The 19953-nt window shown below is 36.1% G+C and overlaps 1 protein-coding gene across 1 annotated transcript; it reads left to right on the top strand.

Moving 5' to 3' along the window:
* The first annotated feature begins 14598 nt into the window (after window positions 1-14598).
* Window positions 14599-16920, top strand: LOC117930380 (DELLA protein GAI-like). The gene has a single exon (XM_034851008.1). It carries the CDS (start codon window positions 14794-14796, stop codon window positions 16693-16695), a length of 1902 nt encoding a protein of 633 aa, XP_034706899.1. The 5' UTR covers window positions 14599-14793; the 3' UTR covers window positions 16696-16920.
* Window positions 16921-19953: the final 3033 nt, after the last annotated feature.

Raw genomic sequence — 19953 nt, 5'->3', positions numbered from 1 at the left:
CACTCAAGAGATCATGACAATCTTATCAAGTTTAGAAACATATCTTGAATAAATCTCAATCAAACACTAATTTGGAAACTTAAAATACCGAAATCCTTATGGAATTTGCCTACAAATACCTCCTTTGTAACTCTTTGTGGGTTAGAGATCAAAGATTAGAAAAATCATAAAGATCTTAGAGTTTGTTGGGGTTTTTATCCTTTAAAGGCACTCCTTGTGATAAAAGCCTTATTGCCACACCATCCTCGTTCTCTCATTCAACGATTCAATTCTTTGAATTGTTAGTTGAAGATCGTAATCCTTTCGGAGGGACCGAAGGATCTACTAAGGAGCAACATGTAGTTGTTGCATTGTAGATGTGGATAAAGTTGTAGGTACTAGAAAGTAAGTCTTTAAGGTAAAACAACCAGATAAATTCGTGTGACTTGATTTTGAATAGTGGATTTCAATTGATAGATCTTAGACCTCATGGTTTTTTATCTTCACAGTTTATGGTGGTTTTCCACGTAAAAACTTTGTATCTCATTATCTATCTTTTTATATTCAATATTGTGAAACCAAGGTTTGGTTAATCTTGATTTTGATGATAACAAAACAAGGTTTAGAACTAATGATTATATTTTAAGTGTGATTAGGCAAGAGGATTTCCAAAGTGGCAATTACAAAGACATATCAAGCCAAAGAGAAATCATGAAGAAGAAGACCACCTCAAAGAGAAGTGCTTTTCAAGACCCAAGCTTCATAAGATCTCTTTGTAAGGTTGTTGGTGCATTAGGTTTTTTCATGCATTGCATTCTTTACTTATGCACCAAAATCATCCAAGAATTAATTCATTTTAAATCCTTTTAAAATTGGATGATTTCATGTTTTCAATTAAAACCTTGTGTCAAATATTTTCCAAACTTGTTTTAAAGGTTTTAAGTTGAAAAAGTTGGGTGTTGAGCCAAAAATGGCCTAACCGGTTGAACCGGATGAACAGTAACCGGTTGACCCCCAGCTCAACCGGTTGAGGGGTATGAACAGTAACCGGTCGACCGTTCGAAAAATGCAAAAATTTTCTCTTTCTTCCAGAACGGTTGTTCAACCGGTCAAGGTTAAACCTCGTCCGGTCGAGGTCCGGTTGAGGTCCGGTCGAGGCCCGGTCGAGGCCCAACGGTCACCTGCCAAGCATTAAATGCTAACGGCTAGTCAACCGGTCGACCCCAGCTCGACCGGTCGAACCCCAAACGGCTAGTTTGGCTTTTTTCTTCTATAAAAAGGCTTCAATTTTCATTGTTTCAAGAGCTTAACCTTCCTAAATCATTCTTGAATATATTTGAGCCTTAGAAGAGTGTTTTTGAGTGCACCATTGTTCCAAAACTTGCATATCATTAGTGCACCATTCAATCCTAATTTCTTGTATCATTTGAGCTTAAAGCTTTTGTACTAGGATTTTGTGAGATCTTTATTTGTATATCCTTGAGAGGAAGTTTTCCAAGAGTGTGGTATCTCTTGAGAAGTGTAAAGGGTGCTTGGAGCCAAAAGTCCAAGAGGGTGGATTGGAACCATAATCCAATTGTATTGCTTGAAGGCTTGGTTTGGAAGCCTTGAATTAGTGGAACCTCAAGCTTGGGATTGAAGCTAGAGGAGAGTGGATGTAGGCCGGGTTGCGCCGAACCACTATAAATCTTGTGTTTGCACTCTCTCTTCCCTTACTCTTTTAAATTATATGCAATTGTGTTTATTTTGTTTATTATATATTTGCATATAATTGTCTCTTATTTTTACATAGTTTAAATTTGGGAAAAAGAGACCATCACCCTATTTACCCCCCCTATAGGGTGATTACCATAGTTTGGATTAGCCTCAAATTCCTAACAAATATTATGTTTGAATTGCTTAAAATAGGTTAATTTGTTTTAACTTAATATTTTGTAGAGTTATTCTAAAAGGTTTATATCTATTTTTGCATCTATTATGGTTGAAGATATTAAATATATTGGATTGATTGGTTAATTGGTTATTGAGTTTGTTGAATTGGTTATCTTATGGTGGTTATACCTATAACCAATTATTGATTTGTTGGGATTATTGTTGAGTTTGTTAGGTTGGTCATTCTAGTAGTGATTATTACTATCTTTAACATAGTTAACATATATTGTTAATCTTTGGATATCAATTAACCATAAAAATAAGATTTTTAATTTGAGTGAAATCCTATTTGAATATTTAGGTTATCCCTATAATATCTTGGGATAAGAAAAGTGCTTATAATTTACAAATATTGTTTTAAATCACCCATTCACCCCCTCTTTGGGTGCTTCCTATTAGACTTTCGGTTATTATTAGTGGTATTCCAAGCAATACCTATTTTTTTTTCAAATGCAACCTTTAAAAAGAAAAAAAAAAAAAAAACCTAAAAAGTGATAAAAGAGAGGATCATTCTCCATTATTTCCATCATCTCCCTCTTAATCTTCAACCTCCTCCTTGACCTCCTCAATGTTGTTGAGATCAACTTTGTATCGACCTTACTACTTCCCAAACTCAAATATTGATTGCACTTAAGCAAAAAAGGCTTTAATTAAACTCTATCCTCATCTTGAAGGTCTTTGAATGAGCAATAACCACATCAACAACCAAAAACTCTATGGTATTGGCATGGTAAATCACTTCTTAAGATTTCTTCTCAAGGAACAGGGCAAGTCACCAACCTTAGTGACTAGGACGAAACAAGCTCAACCTTGAGGGTACTAGTTGGATCCAAGAGTGATCTAATCTCATCCTGAAGAGCTTTAATGTCTTTTTAGACAATGGAAAGAATAACCTCAATAGTAGCCAATTTCTTTTCTCTTTTCAGCATTAAGATCATCTTATTAACATGAGCTTAAATAAGTGACTGCTTGTTTAAAGTGTGCCACAATTACTTAGCCTTCTCCTTGTTGTTGGTAGCAATTTCCTTACCCTAATTAGCTTGACCCACAATTTTGAAGGTGATCATGCAAGACGACCTAATAAAGTAACGATTAGTTTCAAGAGTTTAAGAGAAAAATAACCTTACATAGTACATACAATTTCAGCTACAAAAATGGAAGAAGATTGTCCAAAAATTGGAAAATCTTATTAGCCATCTTGAATTCCATAATAACCCCATCTTTAGAGTAATATGACAGTGGAATGTGTTGTCTTCAAGGGCAAGGAATGACATAAAAGCCTTGATGTTGAAAATGACCAACTTATTCCCCATGTGGTGCTCCTTGTCATCAAATATGAGCTTAATCTCATGCTCGATTATCTTATGCAAAACTCATGGTTTTAAAAATCGAACCGGACAGCCGGTCGAACCGTCGACCAGTGAACTTTTCAATTTGGTCCATCTCAATGAATCATTTTGTGATCAAACCGGCATTGAACCATTCAAACCAACGGTTGAACCGTTGAACCGGATAAACCGTCCGATTTTTTGCAAACCGGTCACTCCTTAATCTTACAAATATTTGTTTACTATTTAAGAAGCCCATTATCCACCAGGCCCATTCCATGCCGAATACTTACAAAACTAAAACTAATTATAAGCCCATCTTAGGTCCAAGCCGTTAAGCCCAGTCCAATGACAAGAAAGCTTATAACATGTTTGGCTTAAATATAACACTTTTATTTGGGCCATGCTTCCAAGCCCAATTTGTTGGCTTGTTTGGGTTAAAGGCATGTTGGAAGGTATTTATAGAGCACATGGAGTACATAAAATTCATGTGTTTCCGATGTGGGATTGGGAATGAGACTGATTAGAGGAAAACATTGCTTCTTGACCCACGGAACTTTGAAGTCTTTGAACTTTGAACCATGAGCATTGCACCATAATGTTGTTAATATATATATATATATATATATATATATATATATATATATATATATATATATATATATATATATATATATAATAAGAATCTAAGATTAATGTTTTTATTTCAAATTTTTATCATATAAAATCTTTTAAAAAATGTAAATATTTAAATTCTTGTTCATTTTTATAATAATAATTATAAAAAATAATATAAATTAATTAATAGAATAATTTTAAAACAATAAAATATAAAGACAAAAAGATAAAATTAAATATTATAAATTTTTTCATCTTAAATATATCTTCATTCTTAAATATTACATATTTCTATTTAATAAAATTTAAAATATTAAACTTTATCATTTAATTTAATATACCAAATGTAAAAATCAAACATTATTAAAATTTGTAATTTTATATATTTTTAATTTTATAATTATTTTAATTTTATATAATATATAAATTATATATTTAATTATTTATTACATCACCGGTTCAACCGCGGTTCGACCGTCGATCCAACTAGTGAACTATGAACTGGTAATTTTTTCAGTTCAATGACCGATCCGGTTTTGAAAACATTGGTAAAACTTGAAAAGCAACAAGAGTTTAGGAGACAACCTCAATCTCTTTCTTAGAAAAAATTGAAGAAGGCAAAGACTTAAGAGAGAGGTCTAACAAGCCCCATCTAGGAGTTAAAGAATGGAAACGTAAAGATTAAGTTATGGGGATAAGCCATTACCCAATAGGAATACTCTTGGAATAGTTGCCTTTGAGAGATTCTTATAACTATTCCCTTGTCCTTCAAGGAGGAACATCAAGTAAAGGTCATGATTCGACTTGAAATGTAGCATTGACTAAGGGGGAGGAATCAACAATCATAAGGAAAAGCTCAAATACCCATTCAATTCAATGCCCATGTTCCTCAAGAGCCGAAGCTTGATTACTACCTTTCTTTTGGTTAGATAGTGATTGCAATGAAAATGATCCCCTCTTGAGTTTCTTTTTAGGCTAAGTCGAACTGTCACTAATGGATACACTCTTTCTTAGAAAAGACACATGAATGCTTAACGCCTCTAATAGTTTTGGAATAAGGGTGTCCATATCTTTGAACAACGCATTCCTATTGAAGGAAAACCATAAAATCCTCAAATTGATAGGAAGAGGATGGAATTTGGGCAAAGGTTCTATAGTCAACTGAATACGATGACAAACTAATGTTGTTAAGCGAGTGCAACTTCAAAATTGTCATGTATCAAGGAGCTCCAAAAATTATCGCCTTGAGCCCTCTATGGTATCGATCCTGTGACAAGTGAGTTACCCACTACCTTTTGGATTCTGCCTAAAAAACAAAGAAAATTAGTAGAAAACCTAAAATGATGAACATAAATTATTATGACAATGAGTTTAGTACATTGTTTGTTGGCAATTTTGTTTCAATTTGTTTTGCTTAGGAAACTTTTTAGATAGTGACTTACTCTCCATTAAAGGTCTAAGGTTGTTGCTGGTTCAACTGAAAAGTCACAAGTAAATCTAAAATGTATGATTGGTGGCAACTTAGGTAACTAAAGGGTTAAAAGTGGATTAGTATATTTTCAATAAATTTAAAATGTTTAAATTTTTATTTTGGAAAAACATGGAATGCTCAAGTGGTGGAAGCAACGCTCAAGTGCTAAAATCACTCAAGCAATTGTCCAATGCTCAAGCGCTCATCTCGAATCTTCCATAATATGGCAGAATATTTTTGGAAATTCGAAAATATTACATTTGAAAAATCCAGGATATCAATCTCCTAGGGCTTATATGCCTATACAAACCTTTATTAAACCTCTTTAGGGAAGGACACTCATAAAGAAGCTAAGCCAAACTTGCCCTATCATTCTCACTCTCTAAAACAAAATTCAAAGCTTGGATCTTGGGTTGTTGGAAGACCTGCATCCCTTCAATGAAGCTAAAGAGAATTCACTAGAACAATTGAAGATTGTTGCATTGCAGACGTGGATCAAGTTATAGGTTCTGGAGAGTAAGTCCTAGGAGTAAGCAAACAAGTAATTCTATGTAACTTGATCTCAAATAGTAGATTTTATATTAAAGGTCTTAGACCGTATGATTTTTTATCTACATACTCAATGTGGGGGGTTTTCCATATAAAAATTCTTGTGTCCCTTGATTATTTGTTTGATTTTGGTTATTTTATTTATCACCGATATCTCTTGGTATTTAATTGGGTTATTAATTCAATTCATAATTTATAATCTTAAAAAATACACCCATTCACTTTTTCCACCCCCCTTCTCTGGATATTACCCTACTAGACAATGGTTTTTCACGAATAAAATATAAGAAGAGGAAAGGTCATTATACTAACTCCACCCTCTCTATAATGGGCATTGCAAGAACATCCCCTAACATATTAAGTCTCCTCCCATTCTCCATTGACCATAATGAAGCCTTGATCCACCACTTTTTTCTAGAGTCTTGAATTCTAAAAAAAAAAACATGTACAAATGTTGTGATGCTTCACCTAATAACAAAAAAAAAAAAAAAAAAAAGTGAACTCCCCACACCTATCTTATTTTAGGAGTATGATGTACAATGTTTTTCAGAATCAAACCGAACATTAAAATGGAAAAGTTATCGATTCACGATTTACTAGTCAGACCAATGGTTGAACCATAGTTAAACCAGGACATCATAAATATATCATTTATATTTTATTATATATATATATATATATATATATATATATATATATATATATATAATTAAATTTTTAGTAATATTTTATTGTCTATATTCGATATACCAAATTAAATGAAAAATATAAAAATAAATTATAATATTTAATTAAATTATATATCTATATATTTTGTTATTTTAAAATTCTAAAAATTACTAAATTAATTCATTTATATTACTTTCATATTTATCATTTAAATGTTTTATATTATAAAAATTTAAAAGAAAGATATATAGATAGTTATTCTATTATTAATTAAATGGTCGTGCAACTCATTGGTTTGTTACTCATGCTGTTAACCACAAGTCTCAATTCAATTCCCTACCATGCAAAGCTCATTCCTACATTAGAAATCCATAAACCATTTACGTTGTATTTATATGCGTGCACATTAGGAAAAACCAAATGGGCTTAGAGGGAAGGAAACTAGGTAAGAAGAATAGGGGCCTATATAGGTTTTGAAACAGGACAGTTTGTCCATCATACGGTCCAACTACTAACTCAAGTGGTTCGACAATAGTCTAACCTCTATTTGGTCCATTTCACCAAGTCAATCTGATCGGTCCGGTTTGGTTTTCAAAAAACAGTGTTATGATTGAAATGGTGTAGAAACACCTTAACAAAAGAAAAGAAACATTGAAAGAACAATAGTAAGAGAAGAAAAATACCAACCTCCAAATGCTTTATATAGATTGAGTATTCCCTTGGCCTAAGGAAAAAAGATGTACCTTTAGCATTTAGATATTTACACTCATTTATTTCAAATTCGCTAAACAAAAGGGAAAGAGATGTAGGGACGAGATAATCTATTGACACGTGGAATGATCAAAGAATAATATAGGACACTACATAATTGGAAGATGCCCACTTACCACATCATCCTAACAGACTCCTCAATATCATAGCATATTGAGAAAATAAAGGCTAATCTTAAATGAGAAAAACACCAAAGAGATGGATGAATTGGGTTTTTAAAAAATTCTTTTTAAACACAACAAACTTAAGCACAAGAGAAGCAAATATAAAGAGATAGAGTTAGAGAAATTAAACTCAGATTTTATAGTGTTTCGACACTTCCTTACCTACGTCCACTCTCCTCAAACTCCTAATCGAATGAGGGTTCCACTAACTTGAAACTTCAACCAAGCTTTTAATCACCTTTACACTTGGATTCCGGCTCCAATGGGCTCTTACACAATCTCTTCAAGTTTCAACTCACTTGAAGGCTTTAACACTCCATTAACAGATATGAATCTCTCAACCTAGCTCAACAAAGGCTCAAATACAACTCAAGACTAGGATGAATCATAAAGGTGCACTAAAGGATATGCAAATGAGATTTAATGCACCAAGAAAATAAATGAGAGCTTTTAAGGCAAGAACAAGTGGGTAAACAAATAAATGCCGGTGTTCTCTTGCTCATAAATGAATTAGAGCTCTCTATTTATAGGCTTCTAACCTTGGGAGCCAAGAAAACCAAAAAGCAGCCTTAACCGTTCGAATTGGGGGTCGACTGGTTCACTAGCCATTTAAGTATTTAATGCTTGACAGGTGACCGTTACCCACGACCGGGAAGGAAAAGCTATTGAAAGAGAGAGTGTGTTTTTTACACTCCTTGACCGGACTTTGATTGGAAAGAGGAAACCGATCGACCGATATCCTGGCCGATTGAACCGGTTTGGATAATGTCTTGACCAATTCACCATTTTTTGCCCAAAAACCTATTTTCTTCTGGTCTTTTCTCTTCTAACACTTAGGCAAGGTCTTTAGGTAAATTAATATGCCAATTTTGAAGTGATTTGCCTAAGGTTCATTTGATAAAACTCGGGTTTTGACGAAACTGTAACTTTAAAGAATAAACAGAGTTTTTCAAAGATACATGAAATGATATGGAAATCCTAAGTGCACTCATGCATTCACCTTCCAAATGTTTCCTATGATTAAAAGTCTTCCAAAGGTCTTGATCTTGCATCCATTTGGTTCTTTGATTAATTTCCAAATTAACACATGCAATTCTTTATAATTCAACTAATTAGTAATTTAACCATGGTTTGTTATCATCAAAACCTGATTTAAAAATAAATATATTAAAAGAACTTAAAATATTTTTTTTTAAATAGTTGATAAATATTATTCTTAACTTTTTTTGTATCAATTACACTTACAAAATAACTTTAGCAATGTAATTTTATTTATTTTATCATTTTTTGAAGTCTTTTTAAGTATTTCCATGAATTTGGAATAATTTTCGTTTCACTAATATTTTTGTCAAAATATTTATTGATATTTTACTCATATTTTTTATATATCCGTAAAATTTAATTACCTCTCATTCAAATGAAGACAAGTTCATCCCTTCTAATGGCTATCACATATTAATAACTTCAATGTATAATCCCTTTTATAGTAGAAATAACTAAATTCATTTGCACAACAATCATTACTAAGACTTAATAGATTACTTCACAGTTTCTATTTAATTGACAACCCTATTATTACTCCACTTGACTATTTGGAAAATGTACGAATCTCATCTTAAATGAAGTATAAAAATGAAGCTATTTCCCAAAGCAAGATAATTTTTACAGTCACTCTATATCTATTAAAAGTATGTTTGGTAGTGATTTTAGAAAGTATTTATAATCCTTTTTGAGAAAACAAAGGCTATGCTTAGTTAAGAAAAACACCCAAAAGGGGGAAGGAGGGGGGGGGGGGGGGGGGGGGGGGGGGGGGGGGGGTGAATTGGGTTTTTAAAATCTTTTCAATCACAACAAATTTAAACAAAATATAAGTAAAGTAAAGAGATAGAGTTTAGAGAATTCAAACTCGGGTTTATAGTGGTTCGACACTTCTTTACCTACGTCCACTCTTCTCAACCTTCTAACCGAGTGAGGGTTCCACTAACTTGAAGCTTCAACCAAGCTTCCAATCTTCTTACACTTGGATTCCGGCTCCAATGGGCTATTACACAACTTCTTCAAGATTTAACCCTCTTGAAGGCTTTAACACTCAGATTGTTACAAGATATAATCACTCAACCTAACTTAAAGATGACTCAAATACAAGACAAAGCTAGGATGACAAACAAGAATGCACTAAAGGATATGCAAGTGGTGATTTAATGCACTATGAAAGAAATGAGAGCTTTTTTTATCAAGAACAGGTAGGTGGGCTTTGAATGCAAGTGTTCACTTCTCAATAAATGAAGTGGAGCTCTCAATTTATAGGTTTTTAAGCTCGGGAGTCAAAAACAGCAAAAGGTAACCTCGTCCGATCGAGCTAGGGGTCAACCGGTTCACTAGCCGTTTGAGCATTTAATGCATAACAGGTTACCGTTGCCTCAATCGGGCCTTGACCGGTCCTCAACCGAACCTCGACCGGTAAGGGAATCACCTCAACTGGGAAGAGAAGACTACTGGGAGAGAGAAGGTTTTTGACCTTCCTCGATCGGACGACCTCAACCTGTCGACCGGTTCCTCAACCGGTTAACCAGTTAGCCATAGCCTCGACCGGTTGAGCCTTTTTTGGCCCCGAAAACCTATTTTTTGATTCCTTTCTTTTCTAAATCTTAGCCAGGGTCTTTAGGTAAATTATTAAGCCAATTATAAATCATTTTACATAAGGTACATTAGTTAAAAACTCGGGTTTTAATGAAATCGACATTTTAAAGAATAAACCGAGTTTCTAAGATGCATGAAACGCATGAAAATCCTAAGTGCACTCATGCATTCATCTTACATCAGTTTCTTATGATCACAAGTCTTCCAAGCGTCTCGATCTTTTATATATTTGGTCCTTTGATGAATTTTCGAGTTTATACCTAAGATTCTTAAACATTTAAACCAATTAATCACTTAATCATGGTTTGTTATCATCAAAACCCGATTAGGAGAACCCTTGGGCTAACATTTTTAATACTTGAAAATTTTTATTTTTCAAGTTAGAAATGGTACAAACACTTCTTAGAAGCATTGTCAAACGTACTTTAAGAACCCATTTGGTATTGATTCTAGAAAATGCTTTTAATATTTATAATACTTAAAAAATTTTATTATTCAGTGTTAAAAGTATTATAAATACTTTCTAGAATAACTTCCAAACACACTCTAAATCTCTTACCTAGAATCATAATTAACTTGACTATTGAAGAGAGGTTAGCCTAACCGGTACTTTATCTTCCCTGAACTTACTTTTACAAACCAAAGGAAAGAGATATATTTGAAAGACGCCAAGGTCTAGAAGTGGAATGAAAGAAGACCCAGTCTCAAATTTATCCTAATTAATTTTTCGTAAAAGCAATTGCAATTGTGAAAGAAACGTCATTGAGGAAAGGAAACTCCGAGAGTTGGTATATGAGAAAGCATGCATAAGACATTAAGTAGTAGTCCTCGTGCATTTGAAAGCCATTGAAAAAACAACGTACCACATCAAAAGCTGGCCGACAATAAATTATCAAAGTTTGACAAAGTGGCAAAAAGCTAGTAGTGGGAGGATCTGAAAACGGAGAAAAAAAAAAAAAAAGTTACACATTAGAAAAATCTGACAAAACAACGTGAACAAGAAGTCTGGTAAGCAGGAAAGGTTACGTTTTAAAATAAAGTAAATTATGACGGAAAAGAAGAAGCGTTTTGAAATAAAAAGAAAAAACGATGGTGTAGCATAGTTAGGCACATGTGCAGTTTAGACGGATAGGCCGGCAAGAGGCATAAAGCTGATAACGGTTGTTGGTAAATGGAGTAGTTGTGAAAATGAGGAGCGTGACCATGTCCATGTCCATGTCCATGCCCCAATCTGAACTCTCTCAGGAGTCAGGAGTCAAGGAAAGCAACTTGACATTTTTCTATATAGCAAGGGGTATTAGAGTATCAATTATTTTCCCTTTCAACTGCTTGGTTTGTATCGCTGAGCCGGCATTGATCATCATTAATTTAAGAAATGAATTTATGTCTCCTATCGACAACGTAAAATTAAAGGGATTGAGGATATAATAATGGTCTAAGCGTGGGAGTCATCCAATGGGATCTGAATGCGGCACTTAAAAGGGAATCTTTTTGACTTGGTTTTGAATGGGGGAATGCCTGAATCAACATGGGATGACAAATGGAAGATAATCATTAACCATTTAGTCATCAATCAAGGTGAAGTACCTAATGTGCATGCATGACTGTGACACCCATCCCATTTCATTATGCTTTCCACATCCTCTTTCGAATATGCCATCTTCAATTCTTCATCTCAAATTATTATATTTATTTATTAACACAATTATGAGACGGAAAAGTGCATTTTCATACCCTCGTGTATAAAAAAATATGAATCTAAGTTTATAAAATACTAATTTCCAACCGTAATCTAAAAATAATTTATATTTCATACTATTTTTTAATGATATATGTATTACATTTAACTATCTTAGGTATCATCATTGATCAGCGCATGAAATTTGAATTATTTTTAAAAAGTTTCCATTTTATAATTACTTTTATATGAGTGTGAAAAATCTCACCGTTTTTTCTATATTATTAAGGAATATGATTTGTATATTGAGCTTAAATCTTGAACTTTTAGGAAAATTGATAATTTAATTTAGGTATTAGAACTTGGTTTACTAGAAGGTTTCGGGTATAATTTACATTTCCTTTATTTGATTATTTGGATATGAATCCATTTCACTTGGTTTTAACTTTCGAGTAAATATTGGCTCCTCTTCTTAATATATGTGATTTTTGGAATATTGAACGTCGAATTAACACTTTTTGTGATTGATAATGGATTTATAAATTTTAATGTAACATAACATTTAGAATGTGTTTGAATTATTGAAATAGGAAATGAGAAGGGATAATTTATTAGATTCTTCTATTATTGCTATATTTGAATCATGTATTAGAAATGAGACTAGTTAAAATAAAAAATAAAGAAAAATAAAAATGGATTTAAAGTTGACTTATTTTTTCTCAATTATATAAAAATTAAATATTTTTCAAAATACATAAAATTTATTTATTTATTGTAAATCAAATATAAAATATATATATATATATCTTCATTTTGTAATTACTTCCCTTAAATTATACATTGTTTTACGATATGTTTCCTTCTTGGAAATTTTGAGGAAATATATATCTTCAAATTTATCTCAAAGTAAATAATTTAAAATTATACAAGTTTTTAATTAATTTTAATTATGTAATGTATTTTTTTTAATTGATTTTTATAATAAATTAATCCTAAGAAAATTATTTTCTTTTACAATTTTTTCGGTTACTTTTCCAATAACCAAACATAGATTGAGGTTTTGGTTATACAAAACTTTTTTTTATAGCATTTAGGGGCTATCGATTGATCTCTTCAAAAAGTTTTGGAGTTTGAGAGTATTGTTATGGGATGATTTAATTTAAAAGACTGAAAACTGATAAAGGGTCATTGCATTGAAACAAGTTCTTGGGGGGTTGATGAGCGTCCGTTGGGAAAGGTGAGCAGAGAAGAGGAAGCAGCCAACAGTGTGGTGACAGGCGAACCCGTTTCTACCAAGGAACTTTTCTCCCCCCAAGCAATCAATATGAATTCTCGATCGAGGTGATTAAGTGCTTAGATATCTCGAAAAAGCAAACATAAGGGAATTTTTAGAGCACAAATTCTTTTCCTTGCAAGAGACCAAATAGAGTAATGTTATGGTAAAATAAGATGAAAAAGAGAGAGAAGGGGTGGTGGCTGGAGGGGACCATGACGAGGAAGAGATGGGAGAGGTGGCGGAATCACATGGCGAGAGAGGAGGAAATGATAAAGTCGTGCCATGTGTGATGGACTCATGGACATTGGACCATGGTGTGTGAGTGCGGCATCCCCTGGAAAGGCAATGAATGATTGAGGGGGAGGCAACCCCGTTTCTAACTCCGTTAACTTTATTTATTTATAATTTTTTTTTTTTGAAAAAAAAAAAGAAAAGAAAAGGGGGGGGGGGGGGGGTTGGGGTCATATTCAGTGGGTCCCACCTGACGCTCACTTAACTGATGTTGACGTCTGAATCCCCGTATTCACAAGTCCTCTCTGTGTCGGCTATCCCCTCTTCTTCCTCGATACAGGACGCGTGTGCCCTCAAATGCCCTTCTCAATTTCTGCCTTGTGCATCATTTTGGTGCGTACCACTTACATCCAGCCTAAGTCCAATCATTGTGCGCAAAAACAAATGCTTTTCCCTTTATTAAACCACCGTTTACGTTTAAGATTAAGATAAAACTCCACAACCGACTTAGTTCACATGCAAATTCCAACGGATAAGGAGTAAGGGCACTGCCCTAAACAAAGGGACCTTACAAAAAATGCAATTAGGCCGGCGCATGCCCACTGTCCACCATGTCCTTAAAGCACTGTGTTGGAGTCTATTACTCGCAAAAACTTGTCAAATCACCTCCTCACCTCCCCTCAACTTCACCCCTATCCAAAGGCGTCTAATATCGCGCTATCGAAGTCGCTTACGGCACTGGGCACTGTAGAATGATTTTGAGAATGACAAGTGCGGTTTCATGTAGAGGTCAATGTTGAAAGAGGTACAACTATAGCCATAAAAATTCTATTTTAGTGCTGTCCTGGTGTTCAAGATTTGGTACAAGACCCTATAAATTACTCACAAAGGAAAACACCAGCTCTCCAACTGCCAAATTACCCAACCCCAACCCCAGATAAGGAATAAGGATGGGTGTTATTTTATTTATTCTTAAGAGCGTGCGCAACACAAGCCATAAAAGAGCGTGGAGTAGCTTCCCGAATTCAACTAGATGAGCATTCGAAGCTGGTCCCCACCACTGTCCCAATATCCCCATCCCCCATCTCCATTGCGCCTACGGCCACCAAGTTTCCAGTGTATGCTCTTGGGTACACATGAGCTGTATGCTATCACAGAAAAGGCATCTTTTTAACATTGCGGTGCCGCTACGGCTCTTGATGCTTTTTTTTTTTTTTTTTTAGGTGGTTGCATGGCCGAAAAATATATATACACATAAAATCATTTTTAAATTGAAAATTAAAATTTAAAATGATATATCCCCATATTATTATGACCTGGGAAGCTTTCCTCCTTCCTTATCTCTTCCAGGGTCCAGACTTCCAGCTCATATCACCCCATCGGAGCTCGTGCCAGTCACGTGCGTTTCGTATCGGTTTCTGAGACGAACCAATCCCACCTGTGAAAACTAATGATCCAATCCCTGGTGTTTTGATTCTGCGAGAGAGATGAAGAGAGACCTCCTAGACGGTCGTGGGGGAGGGGGAGGGGGCGGCGGCGGCGGCAAAGGTGAAGAGGGGTCGTCTATGGTCTCTGCAAAGGGGAAGATGTGGGACGATGGGCAGCAGCAAGATGCGGGCATGGACGAGCTCTTGGCTGTTTTGGGTTACAATGTTCGGTCGTCGGACATGGTGGACGTGGCTCAGAAGCTGGAGCAGCTTGAGATGGTTATGGGTAATGCTCAGGAGGATGGGATTTCTCATCTCTCCTCTGGGACTGTTCATTATAACCCCTCCGATCTTTCCGGTTGGGTTCAGTCCATGCTTACTGAGCTCAATCCTCCCTCCTCTGCTTTCGCTTCCTCCTCACAGCAAACCCCCATCGACGATCCTCTCCTTGCTCCCTCCGAGTCCTCTACTATCACCACCCTTGATTTCTCCGGCTCGCGGCAGCAGTCGGAGCACCAGTCTCGCATCTATAACGACAACTCCGACTACGATCTCAGTGCGATTCCGGGCGTTGCCGTGTATCGGCGACCGGACCAACAGGGGGATGGGGAGAAGAGCAGCAAGCGGATGAAAACGGCGTCGTCGTCGTCTTCGTCATCGACGCAACAAGTACAGGAGAATGGGTTGGCAAGTGTCGCCGAGTCGACTCGGCCGGTTGTAGTGGTGGACTCGCAGGAAACGGGTGTGCGACTGGTTCACACCTTGATGGCTTGTGCAGACGCGGTTCAACAGAACAATATGAAGTTGGCAGATGCACTGGTGAAGCACATAGGCCTGCTGGCGGCGTCCCAAGCTGGCGCTATGAGAAAGGTCGCCACCTACTTCGCAGAAGCTCTGGCTCGTCGAATCTACAGAATCTACCCTCAAGACTCTCTGGAATCGTCTTACTCGGATATTCTCCAGATGCACTTCTATGAGGCTTGCCCCTACCTCAAATTCGCCCACTTCACAGCCAATCAAGCCATCCTCGAGGCCTTCGCCGGCGCCAACAGAGTTCATGTCATCGATTTCGGCCTGAAACAGGGGATGCAATGGCCGGCTCTTATGCAGGCCCTAGCATTGCGCCCTGGTGGCCCACCGGCCTTTCGACTCACTGGAATTGGCCCTCCGCAGCCGGACAATACCGACCCGTTGCAGCAAGTGGGATTGAAGCTGGCCCAATTGGCTGATACCATAGGCGTTGAGTTCGAATTCAGGGGATTCGTGGCGAACAGCTTGGCGGATCTGGAGCCATCCATGCTCCAAATCCGGCCGCCAGAGGTGGAGGCCGTGGCGGTGAACTCCGTGCTGGAGCTGCATCGCCTGCTGGCTCGACCGGGGGCCATCGAGAAGGTGTTGTCGTCTATCAAAGCCATGAAGCCGAAAATCGTGACGGTGGTGGAGCAAGAGGCGAGCCACAACGGGCCAGTGTTTCTGGACAGATTCACGGAGGCGCTGCACTACTACTCGAACCTGTTCGACTCACTGGAAGGGTGCGGGGTTTCGCCACCGAGTAGCCAAGACCTGATGATGTCGGAGATATACCTGGGGCGGCAGATATGCAACGTGGTGGCGTGTGAAGGAGCGGAACGGGTTGAGAGGCACGAGACACTGAGTCAGTGGAGGAGTCGGATGGGCTCAGCAGGGTTCGACCCGGTTCACCTGGGCTCCAACGCCTTCAAGCAGGCGAGCATGCTGTTGGCTTTATTCGCGGGTGGGGACGGGTACAGAGTGGAAGAAAATAATGGGTGTCTGATGCTTGGCTGGCACACTCGTCCCCTCATCGCCACCTCCGCATGGCAACTCAACTCCAACTTCAACCCACCTCCACCTCTGCCTCCACCTCTGCTCATTCTCAGTGACATTGGGTCTGGATGGCAACGCCCTTTTACTACTCTTTCTTTCCCTCCTGAGTCTCTCTGACTTGACTCTCCATTCCTGATTTTTCTCTCTTCTTGCTAGATTGTAATCTATTTGCTTAGATATTTTTCCTTTAATTATCATATCAGGGTGGACCGATGGATTGTGTATCTAGCTATTATTATATTTCTCACTTTTTAATAAAAAGGTAAGGTAGTCTCAGTTCTCACTTCTCTGGCGGAGAGCGGAGATGGGAGACGGGAGACGGTAGATGTTCCAATTTCTTCCTCTGGAATTCTCTACTCTATAGAATGATCATACTATCATTACTAAGCTTCTTGCAAATTTTTAATTATCTGAAAATTAAGTGACCAGGTCATGCATGCAAGTTCATGGTGTGGAGGATGCAGGGCCTAATATGATGCCATTTTGAAGAAGAAGCGTGACTTGGCATAGATTGCTTTAGGACGGTTCTCCAATGGGATAACTCTCAAGTCTAATCTTGTACTAGAGTGTCAGGTGAGGGGTTGGGTTCATGTTTGCAATAATTTCGCATCACTCCCCTGAAAGTGATAGGACCCTGGGAGGGTCAATGGTTGTTGTTGGTTGAGGCAAAGTTTGAAGAAAGCCAATTGTTGAAGGAGGCTATTTTGATGGTTCTTAATTCTTATTCATTCCCTGACCTCGAAAGTTGGAAACTCCTCTAAAGGTATGAGAAACAAGTCATACAAAAAAATTTCATCCCTTGTGACATCTTTTATTGTTTCCTTATATAAGTTTTAATTCTACATATGCCTCTATGTTGGTTGGTCGGCACAAAGGGTTTTTGGGTATGTTTAGAAGCACTTGGTTCCAAATAGTCTAAGAATTCCTTTAGGTTTCCTAATATTTCTTTCTTTGCCCTCTATTGAGTTTATACCTTTTGATGTGCATTCTGTATACTAAATCCCTGCTTGATTGTGCTCTTTCTTTTTATATCTACAATTTGTTTGTCCAGAAAGGATGTTATTTTAAGCGACACCAACTCTAAGCTACTACTCAAGTCATGGGTTCACCAAGGCCTAACTTTGACATGAAATCTATACCTCCTCTCTCAACAATCAAACAATGACAAGACAAATAAAAATGATCAAGTCCATTAAAACACTAGGAAACTGTAAAACAAATTGACCTCATAGTCTACGTAAAGCTTTAGATGATAAGTCAAACAACCATTATAAGAAAAAGATTTTTGGTGAACAACTTTTTATGGTGGCCGCTACTATAACAGGCTTTTGATTGTGGCAGCAACAGAGCATCACTGTATGTTTCAAATGGTTTAAGGATTCCTTTACGACTGCTAAATATCTATTTATTGAAGTTCATTAATTGGATAGGTGGACCTTAATGTCATTGAATTGGAATATGTCCAAGCACCTATATGTCACTTATACAACTTAAAGACACTTTTTCATTAATCAAGCTTGATAATGAGATTAGAAACATCAAAAGAATAAGCACTTGAGTATTTTAAAGAATGGGAAGTATTGTATTATACAAGTCATGCAAGCTCATGGTCTCAGCATGTCAACCTAACTTGTGGAGCAATCAATCATTGCCCTTCTTATTGATAATGAGGATGAGACTAGAGCTATTGAGTAAGAGGCATAGTGTCGAGGTCCTTGCACTCAAGGTTGAGGCACTCAAGGACATCATGCAAGCTTTTTTCGCACAACTATAGATCTTCATGGCCTCTAATGTCTTCTATCAATTGTCTGTTGGCATTTATGGATCAATTGCACCTTCTCATGGATGCACATATCGATGGTTTGCAAACACATCTAGATGGTCGGGTTGATGAGTTGTATGATTGTTCCCAGCATATAGATGGTCATCTTGCTTTTATGGACCGAGTTTAGGCTCCATTTCTACTTGGGTGCATCACAACCTAGCTTGAGGTCATGCCATGTTCCACTACCTCCTCTAAATCATGATAGCTAGATTTTTAAGGGTTTTTTTTTTGTGTATTACTCTACTATGTTTTTTTTTTCTTGATATATTTCTTACTTGTTTTAGATGTATTGAGTTTGCATGTATTTTCAATGTGTTGAAATCTTATTTGTTTATGTTCTTTTAGTCTATGATTGAATCCTAAACCTTGTTTATCTATATATGTTGTTTCGTTCTCCATTTTGTGTTAATTGATTTATATCTACTTTGTCAATTTTATGACAAAAAAGGTGAGATCATGTTCAGGATGTGATTGAGTATTGATGACATGATAGATTATTGATAATATGATTGAATGATTATCATTTGTTGGACTATGATCATTGAGGATATGATTGTGTTTCATGGGTTTTGTTGTTTTAGTGTTTGCAAATCACTAGTTCCTTCCATCAAACTTTTTCTAATATGGTGTTGACATTGAATATCGGTATTTAGGATGTTTGGTTGACATTGAGTTATTTGTAAACTCCATTTAAGAGTATTAGGGGTTTATGTGATCAATTTTTTGTCACAAAATTGTTAGAGATTAATGCATTAGTATAATTAGATTAAGTTGAGAATTTTGCTCTATTCATCCTATTCATCCTATTTTAGTATTTTTTATATTTTCTTCTGACTTACACTCCATTGAAGACCAAGATTGCTACAACATCAATAAGGATAGCATAAGTAATAATAAAGATCTTCAAAAGTGCAACAACTTTTATTAGTGGCATACAGTGGATTTTAGAAATTTTAGAAAATTTAGAAAATTAAGCAATTTATTTTTTTAGTAAAAGGATTTGAGATTGAGCACCCAAGCATACTTTTAATTACTCAAGCACTAAAGTGCTCAAGCACAACTTGAGAGTACTCAAGCATTGTCCAAAGGAGATCAAATGGTGAGACCAAATTTTCCAAATTTCACTTTGTGAATTTTTATTATTATTATTATTATTATATTATTATTATTTTGCCATATTTTGGCAAGCCCGTTTTGGAAAAATGGGATTTTGGAAATAGTTCGAGTCCATAAGGGTATTACTTGTATATATGTGCCTTAAAATTTTCATTTCCTATTTATGCAAAAGCCTAAAAGTTATTACACTTTCCATTACTCAAAACTCTCAAAGGTGTTTGCTTTCATTCCTAAGTTTATGAGAGAGAATCGTATCACCTCAAAGTGTTAAGGAGTCCACTAAAGTGCATGATAGTGCTATGTTGCAGACATGAGGTTAAGTGTAGGTAGCAAGATGTAAGTCTCAAAAAGTATTAATGGTTAAGTAAATCTTATTGGGAGCCCTTAAATGCATGACATAATATAACAATAAATAGATTTTATTAATATTTATA

Source organism: Vitis riparia, chromosome 14 (genome assembly GCF_004353265.1).
Source record: "Vitis riparia cultivar Riparia Gloire de Montpellier isolate 1030 chromosome 14, EGFV_Vit.rip_1.0, whole genome shotgun sequence".
Taxonomy (NCBI): Eukaryota; Viridiplantae; Streptophyta; class Magnoliopsida; order Vitales; family Vitaceae; genus Vitis; species Vitis riparia.
This window is presented reverse-complemented; position numbering and strand designations above follow the sequence as displayed.